The sequence below is a fragment of the Eurytemora carolleeae genome, unplaced genomic scaffold (genome assembly GCF_000591075.1).
Source record: "Eurytemora carolleeae unplaced genomic scaffold, Eaff_2.0 scaffold652, whole genome shotgun sequence".
Classification (NCBI taxonomy): Eukaryota; Metazoa; Arthropoda; class Copepoda; order Calanoida; family Temoridae; genus Eurytemora; species Eurytemora carolleeae.
This window is the reverse complement of record NW_019396540.1, coordinates 11,079-25,592: the sequence shown is the minus strand read 5'-3', so window position 1 is coordinate 25,592 and position 14,514 is coordinate 11,079. Positions and strand designations below refer to the sequence as shown.

At 34.3% G+C, this 14,514-nt stretch overlaps 2 protein-coding genes across 2 annotated transcripts in view; both read right to left on the bottom strand.

Annotated features, from left to right (window-relative positions):
- LOC111705131 (probable leucine--tRNA ligase, mitochondrial) overlaps positions 1–10,847 on the bottom strand; it is a 23,577-nt gene extending 12,730 nt beyond the window's left edge. Inside the window, exons 1-9 of the mRNA XM_023477586.1 lie at positions 10,625–10,847; positions 9,768–9,886; positions 8,968–9,076; positions 8,245–8,311; positions 7,366–7,488; positions 6,388–6,437; positions 5,420–5,486; positions 1,004–1,102; positions 613–739 (exon numbers count right to left, since the gene is read on the bottom strand). Of these exons, the coding sequence (XP_023333354.1) occupies positions 613–739; positions 1,004–1,102; positions 5,420–5,486; positions 6,388–6,437; positions 7,366–7,488; positions 8,245–8,311; positions 8,968–9,076; positions 9,768–9,886; positions 10,625–10,801 (938 nt within the window). The 5' untranslated portion in view covers positions 10,802–10,847. The remainder of the gene's footprint in view (positions 1–612; positions 740–1,003; positions 1,103–5,419; positions 5,487–6,387; positions 6,438–7,365; positions 7,489–8,244; positions 8,312–8,967; positions 9,077–9,767; positions 9,887–10,624) is intronic.
- LOC111705136 (mitochondrial import inner membrane translocase subunit Tim21) lies at positions 10,806–14,514 on the bottom strand. Its single transcript, XM_023477594.1, has 7 exons — positions 14,352–14,514; positions 13,473–13,544; positions 12,760–12,843; positions 12,314–12,385; positions 12,031–12,120; positions 11,327–11,409; positions 10,806–10,990 (listed from the first exon to the last, which is right to left on the bottom strand). Exons 1-7 carry the CDS (start codon positions 14,478–14,480, stop codon positions 10,897–10,899), a joined length of 624 nt encoding a protein of 207 aa, XP_023333362.1. The 5' UTR covers positions 14,481–14,514; the 3' UTR covers positions 10,806–10,896.

The window sequence follows — 14,514 nt, the reverse complement described above, 5'->3', positions numbered from 1 at the left end:
GTATTCTGGATACAATGTATTGAGTATACTCATGTATTCTATCTGTATCCGGGATACTGTATACTCCCGTATTCTACATGTACCTTGGATACTGTGTATTAAATATACGCCTGTATCCTGGATACTATGTATTAAATATGCTCCTGTATTCTACCTGTATCCTAACTGTATACTGTATATTAAGTATACTCCTGTATTTTAACTGTATCCTGGATACTGTATATTAAGTAAACGCCTGTATTTTACCTGTATCCAGGATACTGTGTATTAAATATACTCCTGTATTATACCTGTATCCTAGATACAATGTATTGAGTATACTTCTGTATTCTAACTGTAGCTGTATTCTGAATACTATGTATTGAGCATACTCCTGTTAGAACTATTAGAAATGAAATCTGAAAAAGAGGTCCCGCTATGAACTCCTGTATTTTACCTGTATCCTGGATACTATGTATTGAGTATACTCCTGTATCCTACCTGTATCCTGAATACTGTGTGTTAAGTATACTCCTGTATTCTACCTGTATCCTGGATACAATGCATTAAATATACTCCTGTATTCTAACTGTATCCTGGATACTGTATATTAAGTAAACTCCTGTATTCTACCTGTATCCTGGATACTGTGTATTAATAATATGGTCTGGATGAACTGCTATGAACTGAGTTCCGTAAATGTACTCCGGAGTATCCGTCCAAACCGTCAAAACATCGTTTATATCTCCACTAGCAGACTCTAAGATTAAAATATATTGTTTTCTTTTCATATTTCAAAAACCTATAAATAATATATTTAATAAAAGATTCTTATCTCTTTTAAAGATAGCTTATTCGAAGAAAGGCGAGTAAATAAATGATGCTGTAGATAAAGAAACTTAGTTCTTGCCAGAATTTTGTCAACATTTTTAATTACAATATTCATATTTTTAACTTTTTAAGAAATTTTTTCTCTGAATTTCCGAAAGGTGAACAAGAAATTTTTAAATTTTGTTTGACTTACCTAGTTTAAAATCTATTCTTGTACCGCTACACTCTCCGATCCAATTCCTCTGTGCTTTCACAATATCTCTCCAGTTTACTAAACTTGGATTATCCAACCCTACCAAATATAAATATTGTTTTTACAGGGGGATAATCCAGTTTACTAAACTTGGATCATCCAACCCTAATATAAATATTGTTTTTACAGGGGGATAATCCAGTTTACTAAACTTGGATTATCCAACCCTCCCTAATATAAATATTGTTTTTACAGGGGGATAATCCAGTTTACTAAACTTGGATTATCCAACCCTACCAAATATAAATATTGTTTTTACAGGGGGATAGTCCAGTTTACTAAACATGGATCATCCAACCCTACCAAATATAAATATTGTTTTTACAAGGGGATAATCCAGTTTACTAAACTTGGATCATCCAACCCTACCAAATATAAATATTGTTTTTACAGGGGGATAATCCAGTTTACTATACTTGGATCATCCAATCCTACCAAATATAAATATAAATAAATATAAACAATGAGGATCAGGATTGGAACCACACTCAGCAGACAAATCAAAATGGAATCAGGAGTTCCCAAAGGGTCTGCACTGGCACCAGAAATGTGGAACTACAATACTGGAGACATCCCTACTACTATCAGTGCACATAGTAAAACTGCAATGTACGCAGATGATACCTCCACAGCTAGCTCACATAGAGACATTGAAACTCTCATTGATATTGCACAGAAGGAAGTATAGCAATTGTCCAACTGAACCAAAAATAAGAGAATCAAATTTTCCCCAGCTAAAACTTAACGTTTTAGCCATACACAAAAATCCAAAAATCAGAAGGGAAATCAAACAAACCTCTATATACTTAAACATGGGGGGGGGGGGGGGGTGGCAAAGATTAACTTAAATAACAAATCATGCAAAACTCCTCCATGTCACATTCTCGGAAACAGGCACCATCCACAAACACATTTCAAACAAGTTAAAAACATGCTATGCTAGTACCAAACAACTATACAGATTCTCTAAAGTTGTCAAGGGAGACGTTCTATACAAGGTCTACAGAACATGTATTGAACCTATCATTATCTATGAGTCAGAAGTACTCTAACAGGGAGACTACTAAGAAGAAGGGACAACTTTGTGGAGAATAATAGAAATTCCCTACTAATTAAACATTCTGAAACCCTCAAATACTCAGAATGAAGAATCCGCACAAGAACAGTCCACAGAGACAGATCACTACAGAAACAGGGATGGAAATCTAATCTGCACTTACACTGAGATCACTTCTTATACTCCAATACCAGAATTGAAACAACAGATGACAACGGAAACATCAACACCACTCAACGAGACATTGCCTTCCAAGAAGGACACTGCAAAATCTCCAACCAGGTTTCCAAACCAGGAGATACAACATGTGAGGTTCAAATGCAGACCTGAAAAAGGACACTGGCCTCCTTCAACCTCATTATACAAGAAGATATATCATCGGAGTCCACATCATCACTGAAGATAATAGAGGATGCTTTTTACTCTCCAACTGGTTTTGGAGAGACAAACACAAGGGATCATCATACTAATCTGTAGATCTCATCAAGAGATTCAACCCTTCTTATCTGTAAATCTCATCAAGAGATTCCACCATACTCATCTGTAGATCTCATCAGGCGATTTTACCATACTTGTCTGTAGATCTTATCAAGAGATTCCACAATATTTATCTGAAGATCTAATCAAGGGATTCATATCCTGTATCTTCCAGAACTGGACTAATTGCTCCTGGATACAGCGGAGAACTAGGGCATTCAAGATATCAGATGCTGCCTAAACCTGATACTAGAGACGCTGATCTTTTACAAACAGCTCCTTATATCTTTAGCAGCTAGGGATAGCTCTGGGAGCAGCTCGAACCCAAAGTGAGGCTAACATAGCAGAGACTCTAGGGATAGCTTTGGGAGCAGCTCGAACTGTCAGCACAGCTAACATAGCAGAGACTCTCTAGGAGCAGCTCCGGTAATGCACAGCTAACATAGCAGAGAATCTAGAAGCAGCTCCAGTTATGAACAGCTATTAGAGCAGAGACTCTAGGAGCAGCTACAGTAATAAAGGAAGCAGCTAAGATTGCTGTGTAAGAGATACTGAACTGGAGCAACTAAACAAGATAATGAGCTGAGGAAGCTGCCTAGATAGATACTGAACTGGAGCAGCTAAACAAGATATTGAGTTGGACCACCACTCAAGAACCTTATAGGCGAACTGAAATCTAACGTACTGCAACAAGCAGAAGTGGGGGCCTCTACAAAGACATAGGAAACTGATTCAACAAGAATAAACAGAAACAGATGTATTTAGATCAATAAACTGACAAGATGATAAATCATTCAGAAAACATTCATTCATACTCTGCGAGATAAATGTAAGCATATAGAGAGAGAAAATTAATGGGATTTATGAAATGAAATACCGGGACCAAGAGGAAGACATTTTTAGACAATTTTTGTATTACACTCAAGCTTTTTGTATATTGTATATGTTCGCAATTACCCTGTACTGGTTCAATCCACACAAAATGCAATTTAACCCATTTCTGCTTGTTTCTACTTGTATCTTTTGGTCAGATTCTCAATATGTTTGTAATTTAGTACATATCCCAATATATATAGGTATGGCGGATGTGCAGTTACAAACTGATAAATATTAGATTTATTTCCATATATCATTTATTTATATCAAATGTTATTTAATCAATTCAGTTATCAAAATATTTGGTGAGGTAAATAAGCACTGTAGTATTTATTTATAGTGTGTATCCGAACCTTGCAAAGGAAGGGTGTCAGCAGAGCTTTCTAAGCCTGTTGAGAGAAAGGGCGCTATGTGCGTTGTACTTGTATAGAAGTCTAGATATCAAGGTCACTTCTCTCCACAACTGAGTGGAAAGCGTGACTAATCCCGAAAAAGATATAGTAATAAAGATGAATACAGAAGGAATACAGAAACTCAAAACTTCAGGGATGAAATACACGCTGATACAGGTTTTAAGGGGGAACAGAGCCTTCAATAGACTTTAAATCAAATACCATAAACTGGTTTTTCACTCTCCTCACAATGGAAACTGGATTACTCATGGAAGACCTCTGACAATGATAGGCAAAAGACACACTCCCCGTGTTTTAAAGCGATGGGACAGCATGCTTAGCGGGTTATTTTTTCTTTAAAAAATCTGTCCACGTGGGAATACACGTTAAAAGTGAGGACTATGGTATATCTCATACCTGTTACCCTTACACCCCCATCCTCATCCTCCTACCTCCTAAATTCCAACCTTATCCTACTTCACGAGCAGATATAGTGGAACTCAGAAACTGCTTTGCTGTGGAATCTTAATCAAAACTTTTGAGAGAGATCATCATTGGTTTCATGGGTGTTCCTTTCCTAGGGGGTACACCCAAATCACCTTGAACCTAGCCGAATGCAGTTAAGGCTAGGAGGTCTTTTAATTTCTTTCTAAATTACTGCAAGACACTGATACATGTAATGCAGCTGACAAAGGGAAGTTCTCGTTACAAATATAGAAACTCAAGAGCTGATATTGAAATACTACAAATTGCCTGATCAGCTCTCGAAACTGCATATTAACCCTCCTGGGGGGGCGGGGGTATGCAGCTAATTGAATGAGCAAAACAGGACAGCCAGGATCAAGAAGATTGGAAAAATGAGTGTCAGCATTCTGCATTAAATACATGTATCAATTAATTTGTTTCGTAAAAAAATTATAAATAAATAAACTGATAAAGTTAAAAACTGTAGTATTTACTAAATAGGGAAATGTATTGAAAAAATGCGCGAAAAATGAAAGGGTGCATTCCCGACCCTAAGTTAGTGACTTTAGACACTCCACATGAACCTAACACAAAGTTTTCGAAAAAATGTCCGAAAATGCGCGAACAATAATGGGGGAAATTTCCCCCTTTTTGGTTTCTTGTATGGAAATGTGGACATTCCCCTTTAATTTTATTAAGCAACCATACTCAGTTAGCAACACTTGAATTATACAGGATGCGATGCAATGTTTATATTACGCAATTGCGTATTTTCAACAGATGGCAGCAGGGGTAGAAAGGAAAATAGAAAGTAATCAATAAGCTATAGATGTCTCTTGTTTCAATTATTCGCAGATATTGAAGCATCCTTCCTTCCAAACCCCTTCAAAGTACTAGAAAAACGTCACATATCATATCTCATCGCCATCCACTTTTGGAAAGAGAAATCTGTATTGTTAAAAACATTTACCATGAAGAAAATCAGTGATTCCCCCACCCCCTTACAAGTCCCACCCTGTTGGATGTGGGTTGAGGGTGTACAACCCTGTTGGATGTGGATTGAGGGTGTACAACTTCTGAAAATAGTACCTTCATACAATGATTCGGCGAACTGTGTTGTTTTAAAATACCATTGCCGGAGTGGTTTTCTCTCAACCTTAAATTTAAAAAAAAACTTACAGCCAACAATAAAAAAACAATAAAAAACAACTATTATTATGAATATTTAACGTGATCAAAACTTTACTCTATGCCTGACGCATATAGGCTGTATGTCTAAAAGACTTAATCCTATGAATCTATGAAACTAGGTAAAAAAGCAGTTTTAAACTGAAGCTAGGATAGAAAAAAGCATAGTTTATATTTGAAACTAGGATATAATTAAGCACAGTTTTAAATTAACACTAGAAAAGAAAAAAAGTCAAAATTTTTAACTAAAACTAGGATAGAAATAAGCACAGTTTTAAACTGAAACTAGGATATAAATAAGCACAGTTTTAAACTGAAACTAGGATAGAAATAAGCAGTTTTAAACTTAAACTAGGATAGAAATAAGCACAGTTTAAATTTGAAACTAGGATAAACTTGAAACTAGGATAGAAACAAGCTTAGTTTTAAACTGAAACTAGGAAAAGAAAGCACAGTTTTAAACAGAAACTATTATGATAGATATAAGCACAGTTTTAAATTGAAAAAGATAGAAATAAGCATAGTTTTTTTTAATTATAACTATGATATAAATAAATAAGCACAGTTTACAACTGAAACTATGATAGAAATAAGCATAGTTTTAAACTGAAACTAGGATAAAAGAGCACGGTTTTAAAATGAAACTAAGAAAGAAGAGGGCACAGTTTAAAACTAAAGCTAGGAAAGAAATAAGTTTTAAACTAAAACTAGGATAAAAGAGTAAACGTTTAAAATGAAACTAGGATAGAAGAGGACACAGTTTAAAACTGAGCTAGAATATAAATAAGCACAATTTTAAACTGAAACTAGGATAGAAAAGAGTACAGTTTAAACTGAGCAAGGATAGAAAAAGCAGAATAAATATTAACCTTTGCCCCAGATCTCCAAGAACACCCGTTATCATCTACTTGTTCATCAGCTAAAAGCATAAACGTTATTGGTACTACTTCTCAAACTGCTTTCATGTTACTTTATTTTCTCACTATCACTTTATCTATTAAAACTTCAAAACACTTTAACGCTCTATTACTTTATCACTATCACTTTATCCCTCTATTACTCTATTATAACTTCAAAACACTTTAACGCTCTATTGCTTTATCACTATCCCGTTAACCTTTCATAACATCACTCCATCACTCTTTTCCTGTTTCGTTTATTCACTCTTTCACTCTGTATCTCTTCCATTTTTTTACTACTTCACTTCTATTGTTCTATTGTTCTATTGTTCTATTTTTCTATTTTTCTATTTTTCTATTTTTCTATTTTTCTATTTTTCTATTTTTCTATTTTTCTATTTTTCTATTTTTCTATTTTTCTATTTTTCTATTGTTCTATTGTTCTATTGTTCTATTGTTCTATTGTTCTATTGTTCTACTGTTCTACTGTTCTACTGTTCTACTGTTCTACTGTTCTACTGTTCTACTGTTCTACTGTTCTACTGTTCTACTGTATTACTGTTCTACTGTTCTGTTGTTCTGTTGTTCTGTTGTTCTGTTGTTCTGTTGTTCTGTTGTTCTGTTGTTCTGTTGTTCTGTTGTTCTGTTGTTCTGTTGTACTGTTCTACTGTTCTACTGTTCTACTGTTCTACTGTTCTACTGTATTATGTTCTGTTGTTCTGTTGTTCTGTTGTTCTGTTGTTCTGTTGTTCTGTTGTTCTGTTGTTCTGTTGTTCTGTTGTTCTGTTGTTCTGTTGCTCTATTGTTCTATTGTTCTGTTGTTCTATTGTTCTAATGTTCTGTTATTCTATTGTTATGTTGTTATGTTGTTCTGTTGTTCTGTTGTTCTGTTGTTCTGTTTTTCCTTTGTTCTTTTGTTCTATAGTCCTAAATCTACTCCAAACTAACCTAATACAGTATGATCGACGGGATCCCAGTTTACAATTGACTCCTTCTGATAAGCTAGACCAGATTGGAACAGTTTAATGAACAAAAACTGAGTCCATTTATAGTACGCAGGGTCACAAGTGGCTGAAACAAATTAATTTAAAGGGCGAGACCGTCTATGTAACATATTTTAGCTGAAAGTGAAGTATTGTAGAGAAATACTCTAGCATTCATTCAATACCAATGACACATTTTTACGGTGTACAATTTTTAAATAAGAGCGTGATCACTGTTACCTTTGTTGTGCCTTTGTTTCGCAGATTTATTCAAAATATCGTCTTCACAATCAAAACAAAAGAAACCTCCCAACAAGAGACCGTAGCTGAAAGAATTTGCATAAACATGCATTCATCCAATCAGTTTGTAGAATAGAATTTGTTACATGTTTTGTCCATATTTAAAAATTGTAAAAAAAATATAAAAAAAACAACTTTTTCTGCTCGTTGAAACAACTAGTAAAATATTACAAACGACTTTACGCTCTTATTTATGAATAGTACACCGTAAAAATGTCTCATTGGTAACAAATTAATCCTGATTTTTTTCTCAACAATACTGCATTCTCAGTTCAAATATGTTACATAACCGGTCTCTCCCTTTCAGGCTGACAATGTCATTGTAAAAATACAATAAAAAAAGTTTATTGCCAAATTACAAAAAACTTTTTGATGAGATTTATTAAGAGATTACAGATTTAAAATCCATTGATGATTGTTTCAAGAAGACCTATTGGAATATGCAAAAAACGTTCTTGAGGCATCCCGATCAATTTAAAAATCCTAAAAATGAAAACCAACATTTTGAAGAATTTCCTTTAAAGTTTAAATTATAATTTATTACCTATTTCCCTGTCCCAGTCAAAGGTACATCCAAGATCATTGAGTTGGGATTTCATTTTTAATATATTCTAAACAATTTTATAAGATAAATATATTTAAGATAATTTTTGGAAAAAGCTATGTTGGTCTTAATTCTTTATTGTGATAATAATAATTTATAAAAAAGCAGTATATCATATCTCTGTATTTATCAAGTTATCAAATATCTTATCTTTCAGGACTTTCATATTTTTTATATTTTACACTAATGCTATGTTTTTAGGACATTTAAATGAAAGTGGAAAACATGAAAAAGATATTTGAATAGTATTTCAAAATCCAAATGAGAATAGATGTAAGAAGAGTCGAGGGGGACACGAATTGTTGTATATTCTCTGAGGAATTTATAAAGGACAGAAACTAGTTTTAATGTAAACAAGGGTGGGAATTCAGTCTAAACTATCTCTTGAGTTGTCCTATTACGTCACAGTAGATATAAACAACCCCTGTTCTATTACGTCACAGTAAATGTAAACAACCCCTGTCCCATTACGTCACAGTAGATGTTAACAACCCCTGTCCTATTACGTCACAGTAGATGTTAACAACCCTTGTTCTATTACGTCACAGTAGATGTTAACAACCCCTGTTCTATTACGTCACAGTAAATGTAAACAACCCCTGTCCTATTTCTGTACTGTTCTATCCTCAGATACATCCAAATAGAATTTAAATAACAATAAACCTGTTCTGTCCAAAGTTTCGGATTGAGATTATTTTCAATTGCCGCATTTTCTGCTGGAAGTCCAAATGCGTCCCAACCCATTGGATGAATAACGTTATATCCTCGCATTCTAGAACAAACAACATATCATTTACTATCTAGTACCAGTTATATCCTCGCATTCTAGAACAAACAACATATCATTTACTATCTAGTACCAGTTATATCCTCGCATTCTAGAACAAAAAAAAATATCATTTACTATCAGTTTCGTCGTAGCAGTATTGTAATAAACATTTAAGTCGCGTTTTCAAGTCTTTATTTGCAATTTTCTTAAAATACAGGGTGTGTCCCACAAACAAGACAATTAAAAGACACCTTCACAAAATTCCCCTATCTGGCATTTACAAAATGGGTTCTGCCTCTTGATGTGCTTTATAATTACTTGAGATACAGGGTTTTCCACGAAAACGTAGGAATTGTTCTGAAAAGTAGAAAATGTCGGATGAACCAAATTTCTTTTATTTTCTGCTTAATTATTCACAGACACACTTTCGGATGCAGTAGCAATTATATTTGTTAACAATCTTTAGATAACATCTATAAGTGAAATTTCCAAAATAGACCTCCCTGACTGCACAATAATAATAAGTGTTAATTGTTAAATTATTGAGAATTATTGATTTCTGATAAAAATAACAATATTTTCAAATGTTAACTGTAAAGGCAACAGAAACAACCAAAAGAAATAGTTGTTTCCTCCACGTTACCCAAATATATAAAGAGTTTATTTTTAACTATTTTTCATAATCAATAAATACCTGTAATAATGAGCAAATGCATCCGATATTGAATAGACCCTGACATGACCCATGTGTAGTTTACCAGAAGGGTAGGGGAACATAGATAATACGTAGAACTTAGGTTTACTCACATCTTTCTAGAACAAAACATTTTCTGTTTAACAAATGAATTGAACACTGGTCTCAAACTCTAATTTTCATAGCCTTGTATCTTTACAACTCTGATCGAAACTTTTGTGCAGATATGGCTTTTTTTTGCCTGCTTGATCTCGATATCGAATGTGGGTTCTTTTTACGCTGATGATCAATAATTGATCAATAATTCAAGGTTTCCCTGCAGGGCATGACCATCACGGGATTTTGACTTCCTTGGTCTAGGAGTCAACATTTGAAATATTAAATATTTACACCAACAGGTTGCAAAGATAAAGGGAATGGCAAATTTGAGACTGAGGGAAGTGCTCAGTTCCTTTTATATAATGCAACTTTTTCAAAGTCACAGGTTCTAAACGTTAAAACCATTAGTTACTTTTTTAGAAAATTTAAAGGTTTACTGAAGGTTTACCAGTGTATTTTTCAAAAAATCAATCATCAACAAAGTGCCCCAGGATACATGACAGTAGCAAGACAACTTAAATGTCGTCTTTAATATTTAATGTAATTTACAGTTTTTAATGTGTGATTATTGTTCCAAGAATCATAAATGTATAAGTTGGTCGATGAAAGAATAATTTAAAAAATCAAAGACGCCCTTCAAGTCTTCCTCCTACTCTCCAGTTTCGTGGGACACCCTGTAGGTGGATGGCAAAAATTAACCTTTGCTATTGTTACAAACAAATTCTAAAATTCTGATCCATCTTAAATCCACGGCTCACCTTTGGTAATGAATCCTTTATTTTGTCCCTCCAATAAGCTTCAAGTTTAATCATTGTATCATTTTCAAGATATTTATCAAACACGCCATCTATACTATAAATACTCCGGACTGATTGTCGGATCCTAGTCGAGTTTAAAAACGTACATTTTGTCAGAATTAAACTTCGAACCAACATCTTATCTGAAAGAATATTTGTTTTTATTTTATCAAGCTCATTTACTGATTTTTTTTATCCACTGAATTGAAATAAATATTCTGCATGAATCACATTTATCTGTTATCTTGTACTATTATGGTATTACGAAGGAAGTTCTCTACGGTAACCAAGAGGAACCTGGTCTGCATTTTTCCAGAGGCATCCTCTCTAAAGTGAGAAAAAACGATTAATAAGTCTTTACGCCCAGGCACCCCATATTTACAATGTTGTTTAAAGTCTTCAAACAGAAATGATTTCATTAGATAACAATTTTTTTTGGCCTTTTAAACAATCATGCACGTTAATATTACACAAAAATTCATAACGTTTAACCGTTCACTCTTCTTAAACACAAAAAAATGTGTTATTATAAAATGTTTGCTTTGGCTTTTAATTACAAATTACAGAAACAAATCTCAAGAACTGAATACAGTCAACAAAGATCAAAATAAATTTTTGAAAATAAATGTTAATTAAACTAAATTAAAAAAAAGAAACTCCGACCTGGCATCTAGCTGTGCTATTCCTCGGTTTCTCCTCCCTTGCAAATAGAATTGAACTCTGACTCCCTTTCTTCCCTGCTCATCCTACACATTTTTATCACTAAAGATATAAGAGATGACCGACTGGCTGACTATATAACAAACAAGATGGCTGACTGTATTCCTCTAATACCTGATAAACAAGATGGCTGAATATATTTTCCAAATCTTTCTAAAAAAGATCGCTGACTATAATTCTCTAATACCTGATAAACAAGATGGCTGAGACTGTATTCCTCTAATACCTGACTATATTCTCCCAATACTTTCTATAGAAGATGGCTGACTGTACTTGTCTAATATCTGATAAACAAGATGGCTGACTAGATTGTCCTGATAATATCTAAAGAAGATTGGCTAACTAGATTGTCCTAATACTTTCTAAATAAGATGGCTGACTCTATTCCTCTAATACCTGATAAACAAGATGGCTGACTCTATTCCTCTAATACCTGATTAACAAGGTGGCTGATTGTATTCCTCGAATACCTGATAAACAAGATGAACAAGGCCCCAATGGGTGCTGAGCTCCCCCCTGGAAAGAAAAAATATTAAAGACACCCCCACCCCACCCCGTACAAATTCCTCGAATACCTGATTACAAAGATGGCTGACTCTATTCCTCGAATACCTGATAAACAAGATGGCTGACTATTCCTCTAATACCTGATAAACAATATGGCTGACTCTATTTCTCCTTCCTCTCCTACTCTCCTCTCCATATGCTTTAATTGGCTCTCCCAACATATCCTGGACCTAAAGAACACTTTTACTTTGTCAGCCAAATATGAGTGAAAATGTTCTATTTTTCTTTTAGTAATTTTATTTCGAAATAGAATACAGGCGAAGCATTACAAAATTTTAATTTAAAAATGAAAGAGCGTTGTTGCATTGGAGTAATTTAACAAACAAACTTCAATCAAAAAGTCGAGAGAAAAAATTACTTGACCTTTGGATGTTTCATGCATTGTGTGGAGGCCTTCTCATACAATGCATTAGGACTGTTAGAAGAGAACAGTTCCTAAATTCAAAACTTATTAATTCTGTGTTCTTAATCTAAACATGAACGATTTGGCTTGTCTGATGGTTTGTATGCAATACACGTCCAAACAGACGGCTGAGCCCATCAGGCCCTAATATTTTGTGATAACTCACATGCTTTCAGGGAAGTATTATGGTCAATCTTTATTTTGGAATGGAAAGTTAAAAACCGGAAAATATGCAATTTTAATAAAATTGACATTCCTTTAAAAAGAGTAAAAAATGTTAGAATGTAGATAGATCCGCAACAAAAGCTTAATGAAAGAGAAATGAAAGAGAAATAAAAAGACGCGAAGCGCCCTAAAATCCTATTTTGATAAAACTTCTGAATAAAAAAATCAATTATGTACTTACGTTCAGAACGGTGTATGCGATGACCCCTGTGACCCCGATCCCAACAACGATAACAGCTCCGTAGGAAGCTGTCTTGGCATTATCCTGCGAAAAGATAAATTTCACCAATATGGCCGGATAATGGCGTAACTAATTTCCCAACTATCAAATCAAATATAACTGCGAGTTTTGAATGTAATATGAGGAATAATCTTTCTGTTAAAAATGTTTTAAGAAATAAATTATCAACAAAAAAAATGTTAAAGGGAATTCATGAAATTATTAAGGAAAACAATGTTTACAGGCATTTGAATGTATAAATGAATTATAAAAATGTTCTAACGGATATTTAAAGGAATTAAACAAAAATCAGTGGGGTAGTCAGGAGGTGGGGGNGCTCACCTTAATATTATAGGGACTGCCCGGAAAGAAAAATATTAAGACCCCCCTGTACAAATTCCTGACTACGCCCCTTTTGTCATAAATGTTAAAAGAAATGATTGAATGACCATCACAGAAGTAAAGTATAATTTTCAGAAGGCATAACGACCCTCGGTTATTTGATTATAAGCACATTTGAGAAAATGATTACAAATAGACAGTCGATAAATAAAAGCGCAAAATATCCTGAATTCGCGGGAATAATAAGTTTTCCCGCAAAATGCGGATTTGCGCTAACCGATTTTTCCATTCCTCTTTAAGCCCTCCTATATGCAGAAGTAAAAACTCCAAACCTTAGCTTTTTCCTTGAATGAAGTCTGAACCTGTCCCCCAGATGGCGCTGCGGATTGAACAACAGTCTTCTCCTAAACATTTCATAGGGTGAACCCAGAGGCTAACCTCAGTAGAAAAAACAGCTTTTCTTTGCACGATTGTATTGTCTTGTAACAAGCATTAGCGTATCCACAGGGGGTATGGCTATGGTGGACCAGTCAACTCTATGGTTTTCAGGCCCTTAGAAAGAAAAACAAATTCAGCCCCTCCCTCGCACAAATAATCCTGAATACGCCCCTGGTCACAATTAAGTGATCCCATGAACTTCTGTTTCAAAGGCAGAATGAGCAAAGCATACTTAAAAAAAAAAGAAGGGGGAGTGTAAATTAAATAAATATCTAACCATTCCTAATCTAAAATTCATTTTTAAAAAGACCTTAGTCCGAATTTAATGAATTTGAGCCGCGTCTCAAATCCGCCAAAAACCGATTTCAATTGAACGCCGGCTTAAATCTTGGAACATTGAATACAATTTTTAGTGGAACCAACCATTTGAGCCGAGTCTTAAATTGCCGCGGCTCAAATTCTTTAAATTCGGCCTCAGATCTTAGTAAAATTTCAAATGAAAACCCTCAAATTCGCTCTTATTAATTTCTAGAAATGTCAAATTACTTAATAGGTTTTAAATAATTCATGGGTAGATGCAAGTACACAACGATTGTTTCGATTGATTGATTGATTAACGTTTATTTATAAGTGCATCCAAAGGCGAGCACCTTAAATGTTCGATTGTTTCTTTTTGAAGAATTTGGTATATTTGCAATCAAATCAAATAAGATCATACCAAACCAAACCGTTACGAATTGCCGAAAACCTTCTTAACATGAAGGAGATGGAACCTGTTTAGTCTGCTGAGTATGCTGTGTTGAGGTGGAGAGAGTTCTGCTGGAGCACGTACCGCAGATCACTTTGCTCTGTAGACGCGGCATGTGCGCCAGGCGCAGTATTATTCTTGGCGCAGCCGCCATTTTTTCTTAAAGATTCGAAATACAAACTTAACAT

Excerpts from the sequence above, each read along its gene's own strand:
- LOC111705136 (XM_023477594.1), bottom strand. The coding sequence starts at position 14,480 with ATGGCGGCTGCGCCAAGAATAATACTGCGCCTGGCGCACATGCCGCGT. Across the intron at positions 12,386-12,759 it reads TCGCATACACCGTTCTGAAC|GAACTGTTCTCTTCTAACAG; the intron begins GTAAGTACATAA and ends TTTTGAATTTAG. Across the intron at positions 12,121-12,313 it reads AATGCATGAAACATCCAAAG|GTCCAGGATATGTTGGGAGA; the intron begins GTCAAGTAATTT and ends AGTGTTCTTTAG.